The sequence below is a fragment of the Elephantulus edwardii genome, unplaced genomic scaffold, assembly GCF_000299155.1.
Source record: "Elephantulus edwardii isolate Elephantulus edwardi_28Jun2011 unplaced genomic scaffold, EleEdw1.0 scaffold00007, whole genome shotgun sequence".
Taxonomy (NCBI): domain Eukaryota; kingdom Metazoa; phylum Chordata; class Mammalia; order Macroscelidea; family Macroscelididae; genus Elephantulus; species Elephantulus edwardii.
In genome coordinates this window covers 20,747,991-20,772,066 of record NW_006399757.1, presented here as the reverse complement: position 1 = coordinate 20,772,066, position 24,076 = coordinate 20,747,991, and the positions used below count along the sequence as shown (strand labels likewise).

General features: G+C 35.3%; 1 protein-coding gene across 1 annotated transcript; it reads left to right on the top strand.

Annotated features, from left to right (window-relative positions):
- MACC1 (metastasis associated in colon cancer 1) lies at positions 1 to 23,783 on the top strand. The gene is made up of 4 exons (XM_006880283.1): positions 1 to 64; positions 1,531 to 3,569; positions 8,732 to 8,920; positions 23,571 to 23,783. The coding sequence occupies exons 1-4, from the start codon at positions 25 to 27 to the stop codon at positions 23,781 to 23,783; spliced, it is 2,481 nt and encodes an 826-aa protein (XP_006880345.1). The 5' UTR covers positions 1 to 24.
- The last annotated feature ends 293 nt before the right edge of the window (positions 23,784 to 24,076 follow it).

Sequence of the window (24,076 nt, the reverse complement as noted above, 5' to 3'; positions counted from 1 at the left end):
AGATCTGAAGGAAATCTGATTGACATGGAAGACCAGAAACCCTTAAAAAATTGCCATCTTACAGGTACAGAAACTTACAACTTAACATTTTTTTTATGCCAGAAAATCAAATCCAATACTAGTAACTATTGCAGATCTCTCTCTGAAAAATGTACTAATATTGAAAGAATTCTAAAATCCCAACCCAAATATAGAAATATATATTGTAGAAATGTGCAAAATAAAATAGCATAGCCAATGGGATAAAAAAATATTATAAGAAATAATAATTCATTAGCTTATTAGTGATGTATGTAGTAATTTTATTACTGTAAATGTGTGATCTGGGGTAAACTAGATGTCTGGTGGTTGGAACATGCTAAGAAATCTTTATAGAGTATATGAGTATTACTGATACTCATAGTAAGTAAAGCTAACTTTTAAAGACATTTGTAAAGGAAATAAGAGAGTTATTATTGTTCAAAGTAAGTACATCATCTAATTTTTAATACATACTGCTTAAAACACACTTCAATAAAAATTATGGTTGTACATGCATTGAACAACAACAAAAGTTCAACAAAGAACAATTCTTTCTTTAAGTCATTGACCACTTAGGCTTTTATTTTTTTCTAAACAGTATCAACTTTTCAAAGTTCAAAGAATTATTTCCAATATTTGCTGAGCAATGATCATGCATTAATTGCACTAAATATAGTCAAAGATGCCATACATTATAAAGTATTTAGCAATCTTTATTATATAAACATGAATATTTTTTAATAGAGGGCATTTCTGAAAAAAATTTCTTACCAGTGAGAGTTCTTTTCCATTGCAAGACTCCCAAAATGCAATAGATTCTTTGAAATAGTAAACAAATGATGATCTGTTTTTCATGTTCATACTATTAACGTTAGTGTTTATCAATGCACACTTATCATACAATAATAAGTGCATAATAACTCAATTTGTTATTTTTTACGTTTGATATTATATAGAAAAATATCATATCAGTGATACAGATGTGATGAGATCAATTAATCAATGTTGGGAATCTATATCATTGAATTCTGTTTACTTAAAAGTGTAGTTTGCAAAAATGAAACTAAGAAATGTATAAGCCCATGCTAGACTTCTTCATTCTTTTTTTATATCATATTTTTATTCTTTTTAATGAACATTTACAGAGACTTTGGATTTCCATTCATTCATTGTTGCACTTTTCTCCCTGCCCACCCCTCCCCCCCACAGTACACTCTTCTCTTTATTATTATCTCAATCAGGGAACTTCTATGTATTCAGTTTTTAAGTCATGATAGTTTAAGATTAATATAACATTACATATGTTTACAATAATTTGATAGTGTAGTTTCTCTATCTTCACAATATACAAATTTGAACATTAGCTTTGAAGACTATTAGATAAAAAGTAATTTTTAAAATGTTTTTAATAAGTCTAGATATTTTAATCTGTGATAAAAATTAGGCTTGGGTATATCTAAGAATACTGCTTCATCTTTGTTTTACTTTGTTTTTTGTTTAAATAACAAGAACGTCAAGATCCAAGCTTGCTTCTCAATTGGCCAGATGCTTTTAACCTTCATGGCAACTTTTCCAAAGCTAAAAATCCATTCTGGAATGAACTATCAGCTTCCAACCCATTTTTGGATGATATAGCTCAGCTACAAAATAATAAGAAGAGCAGTAACACTTCCATCTTGAAAGAAGACCCCTTTCTTTTTTTTAGAGAAGTAGAAACTGAAAACTCTCTTGATTCTTCTGGTGACGAACTTGATGTTCATCAACTGCTGATGCAGTCTTCCTCAAGGACATCTGCAAGATCTAAAAGTGTTTCAGAACTTTTGGACTTCCTAGAGGACAAAACACATGCCCATCAGAATACACAAAACTCTGACCAGATTCTGGTGCAAGATTTAGAATGGCTTCAAAATGATAGAGAAGCTTACAAAATGGCATGGTTGAGTCAACGCCACCTGGCCAGGTCTTGCCTGGATTTGAATACAATCAATCAGAGTCCTGGATGGGCCCAAACACAAATTGCAGAGACCATCATTGTTTGTAAGTTAAATCATCAGGGAGGATCTGTACAAATACCTGAATCAGACATCACAGTTCACGTGCCCCAAGGTCATGTTGCTGTGGGGGAATTCCAGGAGATATCTCTGAGAGCTTTTCTTGATCCTCCACAAATGCTTAACCATAATCTTTCATGCACAGTAAGTCCACTATTGGAAATCATGTTAAGCAACTTTAACACAATGGAATCCATTTTGCTGGAGATGAAAATTGGGGCCAACGTGAAAAAGGATCCTTTCAGCCAAGTCATGACAGAAATGGTGTGTTTACACAGCCTGGACCGAGGAGGGCCTTTCAAAGTGTTGAACAACTGCTACATTTACAAAGATACCATCCAAGTTAAGCTAATAGACTTGAGTCAGGTGATGTATTTTGTGGTCGCTGCACAAACAAAAATTATGCCATCACCAACTGCCACTATTTGGGATTATATTCACAAAACTACCTCAGTTGGAATTTATGGGCCCAAATATGTCCATCCCAGTTTTACTACTGTTGTCACAATTTGTGGACACAGTTATATGCCTGAAAAGCTTACAATTTCTGACATTAAGAGGGGTAGGAAAAACACTTCTTCAGTTGTATTCCACCTCTGGGGGAAGCATTCATTTTTACTTGACCAACCACAAGATTTAAGTATTTGTGTTTTCTCATGTGATCCTAATTTTGTAGTAAAGGCAGGAGAAGAGAGGAAAGAGATTAAGCAGAAAGAGTTGCAGACTGGTGAAGTAGTCCATCAGCAATTTTTGTTTTCTTTAGTTGACCTTAAAGAAATGCACTTGTTCACTTTTAATGTTCAGGTGGAGGTGTCCAACGGTAGACCAATTGCACAATTTTCTATCACTACACCTGAACCAGCTCCAAACCTAAAAAGGCTCTCCAGTTTGCCAGGCCATTTGCAGGTGGAGAAAGAATCAAAGTTACCTCCTTTAATGCCCACAATGACTGTTAAATACCCCACATTTCAAGAAAAGAACTTGAACTTTACCAAGTATGGGGTAACCCTAAAGACAGTGTTACGGCAAAACAAGATTGACTACTTACTGGAATATTTCAAAGGAGACACAATAGCTCTTCTTGGAGAAAGTAAAGTAAAAGCCATTGGACAATCCAAAGTGAAGGAATGGTATGTGAGTGTGCTCAGAGGTAAAGTTGGACTTGTGCACTGTAAAAATGTCAAAGTGATTTCAAAAGAACAAGTGATGTCTTCGACAGATAGTTTATTCACAACTAGGAATCTTCTTGAACAAATAAGTCTACCATCTAAAAAACTGACTTATATCTACTCAGTTGTATTGACTTTGGTATCAGAAAAAGTTTATGACTGGAAAGTTTTAGCTGATGTCCTGGGTTATTCACATCTGACACAGGATGGTTTTGATCACATACAAGTGAAGAAAGAATCAGAAAAAGTTTCTTATGTCATAAAGAAGTTAAAGGAAGATTGCCATTCAGATAAAAACACAAGGAAGTTTCTTTATGAACTTGTTGTGGTAAGTATTGCTTGATCACAGTGATTTATTTATTGTAAAGAATTAGTTACCTTTATTACCTTAACAGTGTATATATCTAAACATATGCAAATATGGATGAAAAATTAAAAACAGCCTCAGATAAATTAGAACTACTCTAAAGCAAATATAGAACTTTCCCTACTAGATCACATAATTGATTTCTTGTTTATGAGACTTGGGTTTTTTTTTTTCTTCTGAAAATACCCCTTGAGAATCCTTTGAAGGAAGATTAATGATTCTGTTACTGCAGGACATAATAGTTAAGAAATCCCTTCCTTTGACAAATATTTAGACAGTTCCAATAACATAGCAGACAAATAGCAACAAACGGGAAAAAAAAAATCAACTTGACCATTACTTTAAGGTTAATTTAAGTGGTATTAAAAAATATTGCCAGTATCCTTTAACATAATAATTTACAATTTTTCTTATGTATGCAATGCATTAGACACTCTGGACATGTTATCCCTAATTTTCATCTTAATCTTCATGCATTTTAATGGCATTTTTTTTTCAACAAGTTTTTACCACAATGTTAAGCTCCCAGGAGATTTCTAAAAAAAAAAAAAAAAAGGGTAAAGGGTAGTTTCAAATTTAAAGTAGAAATTTAGTATTAATTGTTGTTTTGTGCTGTCCAGTGACCTGTAAGAAACAGCCACCCTATCACCCTATGTGCAACAGCCCTGAACTCTGCTGTGTCCTGTGCCAGTCTCACTGGAGTAAAAAAACAAAACAAAAAACCAACAACAGACAAACAAAAACCCAAAAAAGCAAATCTCTCAAGGATGTATTTGTTAAAAGCTGGTAATATGTAAATGTAGAAATAATAATGAAAGCTAACATTTTCAAATGTATGTGTGTTTTTGCTTCGCAATGTTGTAGGCACTCTATTAATACTATCTCATTTAGACATTATTAAAAATCTGAGTAAAGTACAACTAGTATGTTACTTTACACATAAAGAAAATTGAGTCTTAAGATTTTTGCACAATTAGTACCAGACGGGGCATTTGAAGACTTTGAGAGTCCATAAAGCAGGCTCCATATGTCTTGCTGACACAAATTCTTTGGAGAAAGATATGCTTGGAAGGGTGGAGGGTCAACGAAGGAAAGGAAGACGTTGGACGAGATGGATTGATACAGTGACTGTGGTAATGGGGGCAAGTGTGTCGGAGTCTGAGACTGGCAAGGTTCAGAGTCCTTGTTCATAGAGTCATTAGGAGTCATAGTTGACTCAGAGGCACATAACAACAACAACGATTGTTCAAGAAGAGCTTTTTCCATCTTTCTATTCCTATGGAATAGGAAAGTTTTCATTAATGGACAAAAAGAAGGGAGAAAATGATGAATAAGAATTCAGCCTGTGAAATTAATGATAGTGGGTATAATTAGGAAATAAGTATATAATACACTTATGCACTAATACAGTGATATTCTAGGATATACTGAAGATGCCCTGGTGATGAAGTGATTGAGCACTGGACCACTAAACAAGGATAGGTGTTTCAAACCCAGTAGTGGTTCCACAGGAGAAAGACCTAGTGATGTACTCTGAGAAGATTACAGCCTGGGAGACTCGATGAGGTAGTTCTTGTCTGTCCAGTAGGGTCAATATGAGTCAAGATCAACTGGACAACCAATGTTAAGTGTTCAAAGCCTCAAGATCCAGTTTTTATGTGAAGAACTGTATTGTAGTGTTTTAAGCAAATAAACATTTATAAAAAGACATTTATGCTTTTAAAGTTAATACTTGCAGTCTCTTGATTCTGGACAGAGTCACTGGACACTGAATCTTACCTGCTAGAAGCTACAAATATTTTTCACTATCTCTTTATTTCTCACAGTTGTATTTGTTGTTTTTGTTGTGTATTATCATGTTGGAACCAAGTCATAGCTGATCCTCCAGTGAGTTTTCAGATTAAGTTGTTATGTAAAGAGCTTTATTATGATGTTTCATGCAAATAACCATCTATGAAAAGACATTTATGATTTTAAAGTATATAATTAATAGTAATTGCATGGAAGGAAATTACCCATATTTTTCTCAAAGAGCAGCTCTTGGGTTTGAACGTTGTGTCTTTGGGTTGACAATGCAACTTCTTACCTCTAAACTACCAACATGTACCTATAAACTCAAACCTGCTGTCATAGAATTGGAACCACCTCATAGCTAAGCATCCATTGGGTTTCCAAGACTGTAAATCATAAAAGAGTAGATTTCCCCTCTTTCCTCCATGGATCTGCTGGTGGACGTGAGTGTCAGGGAGGCACTGCCTTTGGATGATCAGGGCATCTCTCTCCCCGGACTAATCAGCAGAGTTCCTCATGTACATACACGGAGTTGGCAAATAAGATGACTTCCTTGTTTCTCTTAGTATCCTAAAAAACTTGTTGGGCCAAATAGTTGTAAACTTGATTTTGATCATATCTAGTTGATGTTGGGATATATTAATTAATAGGATATGGTGAGGATCTAACTAGATTGTGCTGATGAGAGAACCAATTCAAGGAAATAATTCCTAAAATGGCAGGAGAAGTCATCTTGTGACTCAGTGAAGGTTTCAGGACTCTTGTATGGAAGGCATTTAGGTGTAACTATCTGAATGGCATGCAATGAAGAGTGGGAAATGGAGGTCTACTCTTGAAATCACCCAGTAAGTATAATTTTTCTTAAACTCTATTTAGGGTATTGAAGGGAATGAGAAAGATTGTTGGTTCTAAATCTCTTAATCTTCTCTAGACACTGACACTGGATGTCATTAAGTATTTGACATGATGTTATTGTTTGTTGTCAAGTCAGAACTGATGTGTAACTGAACCTCCAGTAAATTGTCAGAGAAAGTAAATCACATTCTTCTCCCACAGAGCAGTGGGTGGATTCAAACCACGTGCCTATAGAATTGTAGCACAGTTTCTTACCAACTTGTAATACTCTAAATGAACTTAGCATCTGATTCAACCAATATATAATAATTATAGGAATTATGTGGGTTGGTACTATCACTATATCCATTTTATTAACTAGTGAAAAGAGATTTTGTGAATCGCCTAATTTTTATACATGTAGAGCTGTATTTTAAAACACGTATTTATTTTATTAATTTTAATGAACATTTATAGAGATTTTCGATTTCCATTCATTCATTGTTGCACTTTTTTTCTCTACCCCCAACCCTAGTTCATTCCTCTCTTTGAAAAGCAAAAGATAAACTTCTTCATTGGTATACAATCCCCCCGCCGCACGCCCCCTTCCCCTCACCCCGCCCCAAATGCTCTCCACTATGTAACCTTAATTCTGGATTCCTGTGATAGCCATAAACTATGAATTTTTGCACAATTATTTTCTCTAAAACAAGAACTCTGAGTAAACACAGGCAAATCCACTTTACAGTTTACCACAAGAACCTTTAGGGTGATAACGAATCAATATAAATAATGTATAAATATAACCTTTATACATACTTTGCCCTAATTGTATGCTTTTTAGAAGAATCAACACTCTTCATACATTTCACTTCTCCATGGTTTTCTTTCTTGGTCATTTGTTCTGTTTAATATTGGCAGGCTAAGTTTTTAGGAATGATTAAATAAAGAGAGGCTATTAAGCATATTTTATGAGTTGTCTATGACTCGACATCATTTAACAACAATAACAACAACAGCATAGAGAGTGCTCTGTTGGTCTAGTACATAGAAAGTGATGCTACCAAGGCAAAGGTAAGTGATTTTAATTTGTTGCCCTTGGGCCTGGTTTTAACTGTTTTTGGTCAAACATTCTTCTAAGTGGTATAGAACTGATCTGTCCACTTGCTATACAGAGGTAACTCATGGTTGCTGTGACCCTGATGTGTCAAATCTGATAATGGTTACCCATAGCAGACAGTGTTTAGTGGAGCTCCCCGATTAAAACAAGCTGGGAAGCAGGAGTGGCATCCACTTCCAAAATGGCTTGCCTCCAGAAACCCTATGAACATGGAGAAATGACGAAAGTTATACAAGTATTCAGGTCTTTTTTTCATAGGGTCACTACGAGTTGTCTACGGCTCAATGGCACTTAACAACAACAATTAAGCATATTTACTTAAACAGAGAAAAAGATAATCTTGTGCCGTTAACTCATATTCAGGAAACGGAGACACTCATGCTTGGTGAATGAAAAAACTCAGATACCTGATTAAGGAGTAAAGAATGATATTTTTTTTATTTTGCATTGTCTAAAACTCCAAATCCAAACTCCATTGCTCTTAAGTCAATTCTGACTCACAGCACTCTATAAGGCAGAGTGTAACTGTCTCATAAAGCTCCCAAGGTCCCAAGGCTATGCTCTTTGCAGTAGCAGATTACCACTTCTCCCTCCCATACAAGATTGAATACTAAGGGGTGTATCTTTAGTCTCATTATATTGATTGTGAATAGGAATAATTTAATTTTGTAGTCATAGACATTAATTAATATCTTTGTTCCAAGTTGGATGAGTACCTCATTTTATGTAATAGGCATGATCCTAGGATATTTTATGTCATATTTTTTTATGAACATTAGATTAATGTCATCGATGTACTATTTCAAAAAATCTCACAGCTAGTCATTCAGCAAGGCAAGGTATTAACTTTTGTGGAATGACTAATCTTCCCTGGATTGATGAGTTACAGCTAACTATCACTTCAGGATACCTCTGCATGTGTCTATTCAACTTCTTCTGTTTACAATTAAAAATTAAGAATTTTATGAGATATGGTGATAAAAGGCATTGATAAATTATAGTCAATATTACTAAAATACTGTATATGAATGTTTGTATGAAAACTAATTTTTAAAAAACAAAAGTATCACATTTGTTAAATGAATTTGGTTTAAGTGAGTGTGTCAGACCAACACACCATAATAGCTGAGGTGGTTCCGACCACTTTGAGGAAAAATGAATTTCCTCCTAATTCTGATCTGGCCATATTAGCCAGGCTTTGCTTGTTGGGTTTCCTAAATTTGAATCCGACTTTTTGGGTTTTATGAAATTCAGATAGTAAAGTCATTAAAAGGGACTTCACTTTTTAGAATATGTATCTAAATGATTTACTTGATAACCAAGACTTGCTAGTTACTTTAATAATTACGTTTTCCTTTTTTGATTCTTCTTATTGAAGGCCCTGCTGAAGATGGATTGTCAAGCATTGGTAACACATCTCATCCAAGAAGCAGCTATTCTAACTTCTGCTGTCAAACTTGGGAAAGGCTGGAGAGAATTAGCTGAAAAATTAGTAAGACTCACAAAGCAGCAAATAGAGGCATATGAAATTCCTCATCGAGGTAAATCTGGAGATCTTGCTGTTGAGGTAAGATTTTTTTTTCCCTTGTCTAGTTTGGTAGTGGAAAAGCACGTAGCAAATGAAGGAAATGTAACGTGTACAGCATACTTGTAATTCTTGGAGAAGGATCCAATCAGTAAAGTCATTATTCCGATTAAGCAATCAATGTTAACTGAGATAAACATATACCACTCTTCAAAGATCCTAACATCTATCAAGATAGATTTATGTTTATAGTGTGTTATGCAGATGACACAACCTTGTTAGCTGACACTGAGGTGGACCTCAAGTGTCTGATGTGAAAGGTCAGGGATTGTAGTCTTCAATATGGATTGAAGCTTAAAATCAAGAAAAAAAAGATTCTCACCAATGAGCCAATTGGCAATATCGTGATAGATAGAGAAAAGATTGAAGTTGTTAACAATTTCCGTTTGCTTGATTCAACAATTAATGCTCTTGAGACTAGCAGTCAGCATTTCAAAAGATAAATTGCACTGGGAAAATCTGCTGTCAGGGGCCTCTCCAGAGTGCTAAAGAGCACCAATGTCAGTCTAGAGACTAAGGTGTGCCTGATTCAGGCCATAGTCTTCACAATTGCTTGCTATGCATCAGAGAATTGGACAGTGACCAAGGATAACAGAAGAATTGATGCCTTTGAGTTGTGCTGGAGAAGAGTATTGAACGTGCCACAGACTGTCAAGAGAACTAAAAGTTCTATTCTGGATAGGATGAAACCAAACTTCTCCTTAGAGACAAGTGTTTTGAAGCCCTGTCACACATACTTTGGGCACATGACAAGGAGGGAACAGTCCTTGAAAAAGGATCTCATGCCCAGAAGGGTGGAGGGACAGCTCAGGAGAGAAAGATCCTTAATGAGATAGATGACACAGAAACTGGGGTCAGGGGGACAGTTGTGTTGGAGACAGTAAGACTGGCTCAGATAGGGAGGGTTTCAGAGCTATTGTACATAGGATGGCACATAATAAGTATTAGGTTGCATACTAATACCACCTTAGATCAAATAAATTGACAAAATTGTCATTTTAGCTAGCTAAAGTCTAGGCTATAAGATGACATAAAAAAGGTAAATTGTCAAAGGAGGAGATGAAGTGAAGACAAAGTAAGGAGTAGAGTATAATTAAGCTACTTGGTGACAGGAAGGATGAAAAATATGAAAGTTATAAGGACATGAAAATGGGTAATAGAATTATTGTCACTTTTTTAAACAATTTGCCTATAATAAGAAGTATAGATATCAGATAAAGACTGACAGGACTTAATGCAAAGTAAATATTTATCTAGCAAATGTTTTATTGTTATTAGAATAAATGCTTACTTTTAAGCATGAGCTAAATACTTTTTTTAGATTGTCATATAGAAAGAAATGTGAGTCATTTGTTGACTTTAAATATATTCCAGTGTTGACCATATATAAAATGTTCTTTGCTTATCTCTCAAGTGGAAGTAGACCTTTTTTTTTAAAAAAAGTATTTCCATTAGGAAAAGCTGCTCTCTGAATAGATGAATAGTTGGTCAAAGGAAGCAAATCCTAATTCATTTTTGGCCATAAAGGATAATGCTATTTTTTCCAATTTCTTTTTTCTTACTTGAAAGAACCACATCAGTTAGAATAGGATAAAGCAATCTTCCATGAAGAGTTTTTAGTAAGGTTAAGTCAGGTAGAATCTCAGCAGACAGCTTCTTTAACCTGGAAGAGTGGCTCTCCAGTCAAGGGTTCTCTTACAGATGTTTTGTCCAGAAACATAGACTTAGACATAGACAGAGGAAATATTTCTCCCTTATTGATTATATTTAATGCCATAAACAGAAAACAAACTTCAAATGTTTTGCTGTCGAGTTTGGGTCAACTCCTATCTGCTCTTCCAGTGGGTTTTCTAAGTCTATAAATCACATGGGAGGAGATCAACTATCTCTCTCCTGTAGAGACACTAGTAGATATGAACCAGCTGCCTTCAGGTTCACAGTAAAACTCACCATGTACTATGCCACCAGAGCCAGGGGTCGCACCTCTTTGTCTGTTTGAGTCCACTAGCAACTCCATGGTCGAGGAGGTAGGCAGTTTTCTCCCATGTGTTTCACAGCTTCTGAAAACCTATTGGAAAGTAAGTTAAGAGCTGGTTTGACTTGATGAAAATGAGAGTTCCTGGTAACCTTAAGAGAAGTCTACAGAAAAGAAACCAGCGTAAAAAAATAGGTGATACTCAGAACAAACATAAATGTATGTTAAATGAGCTTAAGAAGGAAAAATGAACCATGTTCTTAGGGCTCTGTTGTTCTGATTCACATAGATTAAAAAGTTGACTCATTAAAATCAGGACTTTAATTTTTTTTCAATAAGGCTTTGTTTTTGTTTTTAAAGGGTTTATTAAAAGGGTGATCAAAGCATGATTTATTTTGTCAATTTCTTTAAGCATCTGGTTTCTCTCTAATTGTGGTTGTTTATCGTTTGTCTTTTCCCAAATCTCAATGGAGGCCAACAGCCTACTTTTCCATTATTTACTTTTACATAATCCAAATTACAACTTATTAAAATCTATGTCTTAAGGCTCATAAATAGAAGCAGAAATTAAGGTCCTCGGGTGTCTTTCAAGGAGCTATGTTCAAATTTCTTGTGATTAACACTGTCACTGTCTTTATTTATGCTATTGCATATTTAAGAAAGATCCATGGCATATTGGGTCTAAAGCCGTTCCAAACAATCTACTGGAACCTTCCCCCTACCCTCCTAAAACTAATGAAACCCAGAAGGTTAGTCTGCATCCTTATACTGAAGTAATTGTACAGTTATGCACCTTTGGAAGCAGATGATTATGAAATAAGATTAATTTACAAGTCAAATAGTTCACTTCAAAATATACTGGCATTAATTCTGGGTTGGTAGCAGAGAAGGAGTAAACCGAAATTTAGACAAGCAGATAAGACGTCCTGCTGGTTTCCGTGCTGCTTTTGATTCTGTTAGCTCACTTTCCTCAGAGAGCTCACACTCCAGAAATTTCCCTATGTGTATTCCAAGCTCACTTTATTTCATTTTCATCTTTTTCTCCTACGCCTGTCTTCTATTTTTTTCTCTTGTCTAAGAAAATTATCTGCCACTTACTCAAGACCAGGCATTATTCTAGGATTGAAAAAAAAAAATCTTGAGACATGGAGATGCTAAGCAATTTGTTTGGATATGCATAACTAAAAAGTCATGGGAGGAGATTGCTACATTTTTAATTTTTTTTCCTTTCAAGTGCTTGCAGGACTCAAACCTCTAAGTTTTCCATGAGCAACCCATCATGTTATTTCCTATGCCACTAGGGCTCCTTTACTTTGATGAGGAAGAGATAAACTTGACCATTGGCCAACATTGTTTGGAAAATGGAATCAAATACACCTGCCTACACTTCACTTACTGATAGGACAAGGTTCCAAAAATCAAGTCATTATTTGAAAATAGGCACAATGAAAATATTTAGCATGATTTAAATCACAAAATGAAAGATGTCAGCATCATAACACAACTGTTGTTATTGTTATGTGCATCGAGTCACCTGCAACCCATAGTGACCCTGTGCCCTCACTCGAGCCAATTTTACTGATTCTGACACACCAATCCCCATTGCCCCAGTTACTGTATCAATCTGTCTCATATGGGATTTTCCTCTCCCGCACTGTTCCTCCACCCTTTTGAGAATGATGTCCTTCTCCAAGGACCGATCTCTCCTGGCCACGTGCTCAAAGTATGTGAGACAGAGCTTCAAAATCCTAGCCTCCAAGGAGAAACTTGATTTCACCCTCTCCAAGACAGACCTATTTGTTTTCTTGGTGGTCCATGGTATGTTCAAGACTTTTCTCCAGTACCACAATTCAAAGACATTGATTTTCTTCTGTCATCCTTAGCTACTGTTCAGCTCTTTGGTGCACAGCAAATAATTTAAAAAACCATGGCCTGGATTAGGCACACTTTAGTTTCTAGACTGACATCGTTGTTTTTCAGTACTCTGGAGAGGTCCCTGATAGCAGATTTTCCCAGTGCAATTCATCTAACACAACTGCCAAATTACATATAGTAATTGTCAAAGTTCTTCATGACATAACTCCCAAATTATATCACTGAGTAATTGCCAAATCACTGAGAGTCATGGCCCATTCAAGTAGAAAAACAACCTTAACTAACAGCCAGCACTATTTTTGCCTTTCGCCTTAGTATTCATTACACCCAGATGTATACCATTAATGTACCAAGTAGTTGAATCGTCATTTTTTTTACTAGTTTTATGAATTATGTGAGATGATATAAGTGAGGTATAGAGTAATATGATCGAGGGAAACTAAAGAGTGTAAGGTAGGGAGCAATCAGATGATGTCAAGGCCAAACTTATTAGAAATTGATCATACTTAGAAAAAAATTGATAGAAAATCTTATGTGATCACATTTTTCTTACCAGCATCTAATTTTATGAGGAAGGATTTCTTGTGGAAAGGCAAAGGAAAGGTCCTTGGATTGTTTGGTTTTTCAGGCTCATATGACAAATCCTCAGTTACGCTCAATGGCTATCTTCTTGCCCATTTAGATATCTGGTTCTGATTCAGTTCTAGTCTTAATCCTTGAAGTTACAGTTTCCTGTTCTTTTGCAATAAGACATATATTTATTGTTTCAGAAAAAAGGAAAAATACATGAAAATTCACCTACTAATAGTAAAGTACACACAATAAATTCTCAAATTCTCATTGATTTTATTAAAGATGTGGTATGGTGATATAGTATTTGGATTATAGTCCATTTGGTACTAAACTGTAGTCTCATTTCCAAAGCACTCATTTCTAAAATATTTAGATCCAAAAAGTTATTTAATTTTTGACATGATGGAACAAAATGATGACATCACATTTCCATTTCTGAGGTAATATATATGTTTATACAATCTTTGCTTTAATTCCAAGGTATATACCTCAAAATCACACTGAAAATCTCATAGAAATAGTAATCATGTTATGACAAATATTTACATTTTTTGTTAGATTTATAGACAACAGTCTTTGATTTACATTTTGGATATTTTTTATTAAGTTTGTTATTATATAGCACAATCAAACAGGAAAGCAGAATAGAATAAAATGCCTTAAAAATGAATTAAGTTTATTTCATGATAGTAAAATAGTGTGAACTGACAGCTAGGTGACCTAGATTTTTTTTCCTGAATAGTTGACTGATATTATGGTTGTTGTTGATTGCCATTGAGTCGAGCATGATTCAGTGACCCTATGAACAAAAGACCTGAAATCTTTCTATAACTATCAACATTTATCAAAGTTCATAGAGTTTCCAGAGGTATGTTGTTTAGGAAGTGGATGCCACTCCTGCTATTTAACAAAAAACTCAAGCAACAGCCCTGGCATTGCTGATTACCTACTACTGAAGAACAATAATTTCAGAGATTAAGGCAAGTCTGATCTAGGCCATGGTCTTCTCAATTCTTGCTGTGCCTCAGAGAGCTTGGCCAATGACTAAGGATGATAGAAGAAGAATCAATGCCTTTGAGTTATGGTGCTGGAAAAGAGTATTGAATATATTATGGACTTCTAAGAAAACAAACAGGCCCATCCAGGAGAGGGTGAAACCAGGCTGCTCCTTGGAAGCAAGGATTTTGAAGCTCCATTTGACATAATTTGTGGATGTTGCTAGGAGGGACCAATCCTTGGAGAAGATGATCATGCTTGGAAAGGTGGAGAGACAGTGCAACAGAGGAAAACCCTGGATAAGATGAATTGACTCATCTACTCATGGTATAATGGAGGGTAGATGTGTCAGACTATGAAATTGGCTCAGGATAGAGCAGGGTGCCATTTGTCAGCCTTTTTATACCATGAGCTAAGTTTTCTAAGCTTGGTCCTACTCTGTCTCTTATGAACTTTATGGTTTTGGGCTTTACACCTAGGTCTCTGATCCACCTTGAGTTGATTTTTTGCATAGTGAGATGTGTACATTCTGTGTCATCTTATTGCAGGTTGTAGCCCAATTTTGCAGCACCATTGTTAAAGAGGTTGTCATTTTTCCTATCTGGTAGATTTGTTTCCTTGTAGAATATCAATTTACCACAGATAAATAGATCCATTTCTGTGTTCTCAATTATGTTTTTTGGTCTATGTGTCTGTCATTGGACCAGTACCATGCTGTTTTGATTTCTACCACTGTGTAGGGATCAGGGAGTCTATGGCTCCCACTTTATTCTTGTTTTTTAGAAATTCTTTGCTTATTTGGGGTATGTTTCCTTTCCAAATAAACTTGCCACTGGTTTATTCTCTTTTTTGCCACTGGTTTATTCTTAATTTTAAGTGCTTATATTCAGAGTAAACAGAGCTGATTGTAACCAAACAGTCTTTTCCTGGAAAATCTTGCAACTTGTCTAAGCACTATTTCCTTTCAAAGAGAAGTTGACCCCTGATGTGTCATCCTCCTTTTTCCTATGAAGATAGCAATGGCCTTATCTTAACTATTATTTATGTATGTTCTTACCAATTACTGGCAATGTAAGGCCCAACACTATTGCAAAGGATGAACTAAAGAGAAAACACATGTAATAAAAATTAATAAATCAAATTTGCCTCAATAATTCTTCAGCTGACGGTAATTAAAATGAAATGCTGTTCTTGTAATATTTTTTGAGGAGAGTAGGTGGATTATTAATCCTTTAATGTTTCAAAATATAATTACCCAAAGGTAGTTAAAACAAATAGCTTTCTTTATGCTATTCCTATTTTGAACTAAAAAAAGACATAGATTACTATGCTAAAATCTGAATTGCTTTTATGCATGTTGAATTTCATTGCTTAGTACATTATCCAATGAGCCTCATTGGCTTCTGGGAATAAGTACTCTAAATTTAGAAAGTGATATTTTTATTCATTTCTTTTGGCACCAGAGTTATTACTTTTTCTTTGCTTCCTTACCTTGTTCTCTATCATTTTAACCAAGAAAAGAACTATTCAACAAAAATGCTGGGCCTTTAGAAAGCTGTTCAATTTGATAGATTAAACATTTGTTGCTATTGCCCTTTATAGTTAAAGAGATCAAAGTACACCGATGAGAAATGAGCAAACAACGAGGTGCTTTTACCAACCTCTTACTTTTCCTATTGAAGAAATGAGTCTACAATACTGCTGGGAGTCAGGGCTTTAAAGTGACGCCTGTGTACCAAATATTTGCGATGGAGATGAGAAGGCTGATAGAATTTGTTTAGTGGTTAAGAAAAATTCAACAAGTAAACGTTCAGGAGAAGGTTTTCCTTTTGACTGGTCAAAAGCATATGGTCGGAGCTTCTGCAATATCTTGCTTTAATCACAGTGCTGAGGAAGAGCAGAAGAACTATTTTTAAACCACTGACTAGAGAGGTAACTTGATCCTAGAAAAGAATTTGGTAACTCAACTAATTTCTAGCTTTGGACAACTTACGCCATTCCATAGATGAAAACTGTTTATTCTACCTCTTTTATTTCTTCAGACATTTCTACAGAAAATGATTTCATTTTCTCTTTAATTTTATGATAATATTTAGAAGCCTTTGTGGCCTTAGTGTTTACTTTTGGACATATTTTCAACAAATTTATTTTTAACCAATGTATGCAAATTACCTCTTGTGTCTTTTGATAGTGTATGTTCACTTGCCGAGTAAGAAATCTAGAAAGACAATTAGAAATACTGAAATAATAAAAATCTATTGGGAACTCTTTTGGTCTAGTGGCAAGAAGCAGTACTGCAATCCCAGAGGTACACTGTTTGAATCCACCAGATGCTTTGCTGGAGAAGGAGGGGCAATCTCCTCCTGTTCCAGTCAGATTCAATTTGATGGTACATACAAAAAATAATAAATTAAAAAGAATTCTAAAAAATGTCTTAAAGGACTGGAAATAATGCTATATCACAAAGGACATAAAACCTCCCAAGGGAAGGTTAGACTTTTTTTCACACTTTTAAAAGGTAAAATTTCATGTATAACACAACTGAGAGTTTCTGCTATTGAGTTTATTCTACCTCATGGTGACCCCATATGTTATCGAATAGAATTGAAAGCAGACGACCAGGTGCCTCATGGTTTACAGTCAAGTTTTCCCTCACCCTGCTAGACACTTGCTGCTTGTTGTTATTGTGTACCATTGAGTTGGAACTGACCCGTAGAATACCCGCCAGTGGATTTTCAGAGGCAGTTAATGGCATGGGAGGAGACTGACCATTTTTCGCCTGCAGAACAGCTGATGGATTCAAATTATGTGCCTTTGGGATTGCAGTATAGCTTAACACTAGGCCACCAGAGCTCCTTAAAAAAGAAAAAGAGAAGAAATTTGCTTATGAAGGGAAAACAGTGCTTCTGAAATTTAGTATCAGTATATGTATCTCACTATATGAAGAATCATGCTGCCATAGTGATATAGTGATCCCCTGCTAACTGAGAGGTCAGCAGTTCAAATCTAACAGCCTCTCTGGTAGAGAATGATTTGACAATCTATTCCTGTAAAGATTAAAACCAGGAAAATATTCTGGAGCAGTTTTATGAGGTCCTGTGTGGTTACTAGGAGTAAGAATTGATAGCAGTACCTTTGGGGTTTTTGTATATCAGCCTGTAAAATTTGTCATCAGTTTGTAAATTTGTACAGATACCTTGTCCATTTCTCTAGTACCCTTAGTTAAGCACCCCAAATCCATGGCAAATCTCATTGCCTTACTCTGTTAGCATTGTTTATCTAAAGGAAGTTAGTAGTTTTCATGGGCACTGTGCATAGCTACCTTTTTAATCTCTAACAATTTTAAATTTTGTATCTGTCCTAGATAAGATTCACACTGGACTCTCTTCTTCACTCTAAATATTTTCATATCTTTAAAAAAAACTTTCCTTTCTCCCTGCTTCTCTTCTTAGTTTCAGATCTCACTTCTTTTAACATTCAAATCCAAATGTGTCTAGTTTGTTATTCATCTTTCACTCCCTCAGTGCCTGCCCATTCCTGTGGCCTGCCTTACACCGCACTGGCTTGAAACTCACTTCTAAAAGGTTGCCAGACAACTCAATTCCAACAGCCTACTTCCACTGGATTTCTGAGGCTGTAACTCTCTCTATTGGAGTAGAGTTCCCATCTTTCTCTCATAGAGCAGCTGGTGGATTTGAAACACTGACCTTTCAGTTAACAGTGCAATGCTGTCCTACCAGCCCTGGTTTGTCTCAGATTTCATTCATGTCTTCAATTTACTCCACTGTGGATGGAGTGAGAGCAAGAGCAATGCTCTCAGGGATAATGCTGGTCAATATTTACCAACCAGCTCTTCAAAAGATAGGAAAGTCCTGAAGTATAACTTTTGTAGATGTGTGTGTGTGTGTCCCCAAATATTCCTAGCATAAATGAGCTTAAACTACTAATGTGATATCACTGAACATGAAGTTGGCAATCTGTATAGACATGGCTCTGTGAAGCTGATATAGGATATCTTTTGGGGGGATTAAATTGATCCTTGACTTTTACAATGTGAGCCATTGTTGTTTTTCTTTTTCTCACTCCAGTTTCTCCTTCTTTTATTGCTAATACTTCTCCTTTGCTGCACATACATGACTGACACAAGACTATTTGTCTTCTCTGTCACCACCACCACCAAGCAAAAAATAACACTTGACTCCACATCTTTTTTTTCCTCCTTTTGTTTGTTTTTTAATAAAATTTTTATTTTAATTGCCATTTTAACAAAAGTTTATAGAAAAGTTAGATTTTCATTCATTCATTTTTGTACATTTTACCTCCTCTCCTTCCCTTCCCCCTTCCCAAGTTGACTTTTTTTCCCTTTTCATTAGTTTATTTACAAAATTCTAATACAAATTTGAACAAATTATTTCAATTTACCTCATCCTCACCCATCAAACTGTACAACCCAATGATTAATCCCCTTTCCCCCCTGTATATCCACATCCCTCTGCTTCCAGGCTCTCCCACCTCTCCTGGATCCTTATATTCATTCTAAAATAACAGTCTTATACAATAGTTATCCTTGTGGGACTGAGTTAGTTCACTCAGCATTATGCTATCTAGTCCCTCCCAAGTTAGGTAATGATTTACAAAGTTATTATTCCTGCTTGCTGCATAGTATTCCATTGTGTGATTGTACCATAATTTCTCAATCCATTCATTTGAGGTTGGACATCTGGGTTGTTTCCATGTTCTTGTGATGAACATTGGTATACAAATCTCAGTTTGTGCCTCAGTTCTCACATTCTCAGGGGATATCTTATTAATCAATATTAAATGCAAACCATATGTTACTTTATTTATAGGTGCTTTTGGAGCAAGAGTTAGAGATTATTTTCTGTTTGTTGGTTGTTGTTGTTGATTGCCACTGAGTTGATGATAACTTATAGCAACCCTATGAACAAAAGACCTAAAGCCTTTCTATAACTATAGTCATTTCTCCAAGTTCATAGAGTTTACATAGGCATGTGGTTTAATAGATAAAAATTTTGAAGATCAACAAACTTGATTAGTTTACATATATTGATTCATGTAATATCTGACTGGACTCATATTTAAACTAGCATTCAGATGTCAAAATTACTTTTATTGTACTAGAGTGTCCCACAGTCAATACAAATCTCTTTCCTTCTGCTCACAAGTTATAAACTTTCCATTTTTTTTCTTTTTTAAGCTATTATTAATTATCAAATGCTGCTTATTAATTAACTGGGCCAGTGTTTATACAACAAATATTTGTCTCTTTTCTGTGCCATAACTTCTTGATGTCAAGTCGGAATCAATTCATAGCTTATTCTCCACTGAGGTCTGAGATTGTAAATTGCATAAGAGGAGACTGCTTATCTTTCTCCTGCTGAAGCACTGATAGATTTGAACCACCAACGAGGTGCAGCTTAGCAATACAATTATGTATGTATGAACTATATAATCTGGGCTCCCTTTTTCTACTCCATGCAATCTAAAAACAAAAAGCCATGCTGTGTCCATCAATTTATTCCTTGCTATAAAGAGTATTTCTTTCAGTGGTAAGTATTCAATAAAATATAGTCTGATAAATGAAATAATTAATTGATAACTAATTAATTCTGAATGTTTTTCCTATTTAAAGTCACAAGAGTTTTCCTTCTATTATCTGTGCTAACAAACACTAATAATGTCATATATATATATATATATATCAGATAAAGTTTTGCACATAAGAAATATCCAGCTTTAGTTTGCTTCAGAAGAATACAAATAAGATGCAAACAAAAGATGTCCATGCTTTATTAAAAGTCACCACTGTCTTGGCGTTTTAACCCCAAAACTCTTATATTTATTCCTAGCCAGGAAAAATTTCGACTTTAGGGAATCCCAAATAAATTTAGTGCCATAACACTAGGGAATTCTCAAAAATTTCTTTACAACTTCAAAAGATTTGATTAGAATTCTGAACATGCACATTTCTCTGAATTCAAAGCTGGTCTTAATGCTTTGCCAGCAGGAGAAATTGGCAAATGAGAGGAATTAGTTGACCCTCTGCATAAGGATGTGGGTAGATGCATCATAGGACTGCTCCTGAATCTGCAGTTGTCAATTTCTGCATCACTAGGGTGTATTTTTTGCACCCAGCAGCTGCTTCTTGATTGAGTGTGCCTCTGGGCTTTTCTATACATAGCAATACACCCTACTGCAGTGAGATAAGTCATGCAAAACTTTCATACCCAAGAGAGTCAGGGGGGGCTACAGAGACAGCATCCTGTTCTGGAAATACTTATGAGTATTATTTTATTTGTTCTGTCATTGTAAATATTCACAAAAATACATACCAATTCAGAGGTTTCCACATGTACAATTCAGTGACCCTGATTATATTCTTTAGATTGTGCAACCATTCTCAGTTTCTTTTTCTGAGTTGTTCCTTTCTCAGCCACATACGTTGTTACTGTGTAAGATTTCTATCTAATCCTTTTAGCTTCTGTATATTAGTTGATCTCACATATACAGTTCTTCAAAGAGCATCGTGCTCAAAGCAGACGTGTTTTCCTAGTTAAATTCCATCTTAAGAATTTAGAGGATACTTCTGGTTTGAATTTTAAAGATTATATCTCAGGGCAGTAATCTCAAGGTTTCATCCATTCTATTTCTAAGAAGTCTGCAGTCCTTGAGCATTTGAAATTTTCTTCTGTGTTTTCTTTCTTTGGATCAGGATTATATAAAAATGTCTTGAATGTGCACCATAATGAATTAACATAGAAATGATCATTTTGTGATTCTTATGAGAAGTTTGTTTTCCAATGATGATATTTTCTAATCTATTATGGCCTCAAGGAGCTCTGTCTGGATCCATAGTCTCTATGATGGCATTTTGTTGCACTGACAGCCGAAAGACCACCTGTGTTTAAAGGCCACCTGTGTTTAGTCTACTAGCAGCCTTGCAGGAGAGAGTTGGGCAGTAGCTACTTATTACCACCCTGGGAACCCCAGTGGAGCATCACTATGAGTCAGGATTGACTTGAGAGTCAGGTGGGTTGCTTTTGGTTTTGGTTTGCTTGTTTTGTTTTTTCAGTGACTGGGATAATCGCACTGTCAGAGACAGTGCGATTCGCACAGGACAGAGCGGAGTTTAGGGCTGTTGTACATAGGGTCGCTATGAGTCGCAAGCGACTCGACGGCACATAACAACAACAACATCACCTTGGTATTGAACTAGTTTTACCACTACTGTTTATCATCAAATATCTTCAAACACATCTTTTTTTTCAGACTCAGTAAGGGACTTGGGACAAAGTTGTAGGAGCTGCTAGCTGGAAACACCGTTATCTTAGACAGTATTTGACGAAAATTGAAAATAGTTTGCCGTCTAGTTGTATATCAGAACTTTTTAAGTAAATGCAACATAGAATACAGACTGGACTGCTTTTACAGACATTTAGGGTTTACTCACTAAAGTTTAATCTACTGATCTTGTGATTCTTTGCACTTGTACAGTAACAAGCAGGAATTTAATCAGCCACAGTAGCTCCAACAATGTGACTTAACTCTTCTCTTGGTGCTGGAGAGTGGTGGCTGGAGCGTTGCAAGATTTGATGTTACTGTAAGTTTATAGAAAAGACTTAGAATCAAATTCTGTCAGTAATTGAAGAGAAAATTGTAATTGATCAACTGGTGAGGGTAACATACATATACAAAGCCCAGAGGTATTTATTTTTGTTGCTGAAAAATGACATTGTGATATGGTACAGCTTTATTTTCTTCCATTCTCTGTTTTGAAGAACTGAGCTTTGTGGAGAGGTGAGGATATTCATAGCTCCCCTCAAATGCTAATTGAGGAAAAAAGCTTAAATTCTTTTTTTGAGATTGATGCTTAGCCTTTTATGCAGCCATCTACATAATAAAACTACTGGTATAGGTCTTTTATTATTTTTTATTTGGCTTCAATTTTAGAGTACATGGGTTTATCAGAGATAGGTAAAAATTATATCCTAAGTGGTTATTTCCCACGATATTACTGTTAATGGAGTCCCTATTTTAAGAGGGCAACTCTGCATAATATTTCTACGAGAGGCTGTATTATTGGAAAGTGATAGAATCACAACTGAATTAGCTTTGTGATCTCAGATAAGTAGAAAGTAATAAAGTTTATATTCTAATTATAAGCACATAGTTCTTTTTGTTATTTTCACAAAGAAAAATCATTTTGAATTCTCTGTGTGTGTGTGTGTGTACGTATTCCACAATTTGTCTTATTTGGTCTGTCTTTGGTTTTATTCTCATTGAGCCTAGTTTCCATGGTTACCATCCCATACAGCTTATATGTGAAGTTCTCTTTTGACGTACATTTATTTCTATGGAAACAGTGATGTCATTGATACGGTTCAGTGCTTAGGGAAAGAATAATGAAGAAGTGTTGAATGGTGAGCTTTCCTTTGGCCATTAAATATATCATTCATTAGATAATTGATTTTTGCTTTCATTTTGACTTGATTGTGAAGCTACTCAGCCCACTATGATTATACTATGTTTACAGTACTTCTTAACTGACTTTAACTGTTGAATATACTGTGTAACATCTTGTCATAATATATGGTAGGCATAAAAATCTTCATAGATACATTTAACATTAAAAGAGTTATTACTCTAACTTTAAAGGCCTGTTAGAGAGTGAGACTGTTTATCACTGTAACAATTGTGGTAATGAGATGCTACTGAGCAATGGATTTTACATTCACATCATGACAGTGAGCAATGCAGAGATGGTGGATCCAGGGAGGAAAAAAGCACCATTTAGAATCATTATTCTTGATGATCTAGTTTTAGAAATACAAGGGAATAATAGGTAACACATAACTACTAAAATATCTTTCCTGTAGTATTAAATCCTTGAATAATTGGTATCCTATTTAAAAAAAAAAATTAAAGACATAAAAAAATTATTTTCCTCTGTGTTCTGCTTCTATGTTACAGCAGTTTAATGTTTCATTTGGGGTTTTTTTAAAATTACTAGAATTATTTTACTAGTTTATTTATGAAATTTGAATACATTGCTTTCCAGAGCAGATTCTTGCAATTTCCCTCCCCCCCCTACCCATCAAACTGGACAGCCCCATGATGAATCCCTCCCCGCTTGGATTCTTATACTTATTCTATAATAATGATTTTGTTTGATTTGGTTTGTATTCTGTACAGATGATGTGGAAACCGGCCTATGATTTTCTATATACTTGGGGTGCTCACTACGGAAATAGCCACAAAGACGTGTTACAAGACCTTCAATCCGCTTTGGACAGAATGAAAAATCCTGTGACCAAGCAGTGGCGTGAATTAACTGGAGCTTTAATCCTAGTAAATTCTTTAGAAGCCTTGAGAGCAACTGCATTCACGACTTCTGAGGAAGTATAGAGAGGAAGATGCATATTTTGAGAGACAGGGAGGATAGGAAGAAAATGGTACATGTGTGTGCATGTGTGTATTTGAGAAAGGGACAATCTTAGAAAAATCACACTTAGTTTTACATTTTTGAAAACAATTTTTTCTCCTGGTGGAAATACAACCTAAAAAAAAATTAAGTGTATTTTATAACAACAATGGCAACAACAAATGTTTTGTGAATGTTTCCAATGTAAATGTGAGGCCATTTTTGTTTATTTTTGTAGTGGCGTGAGAGGGGGGAAAACCAAATTCTCTTTTTAAAT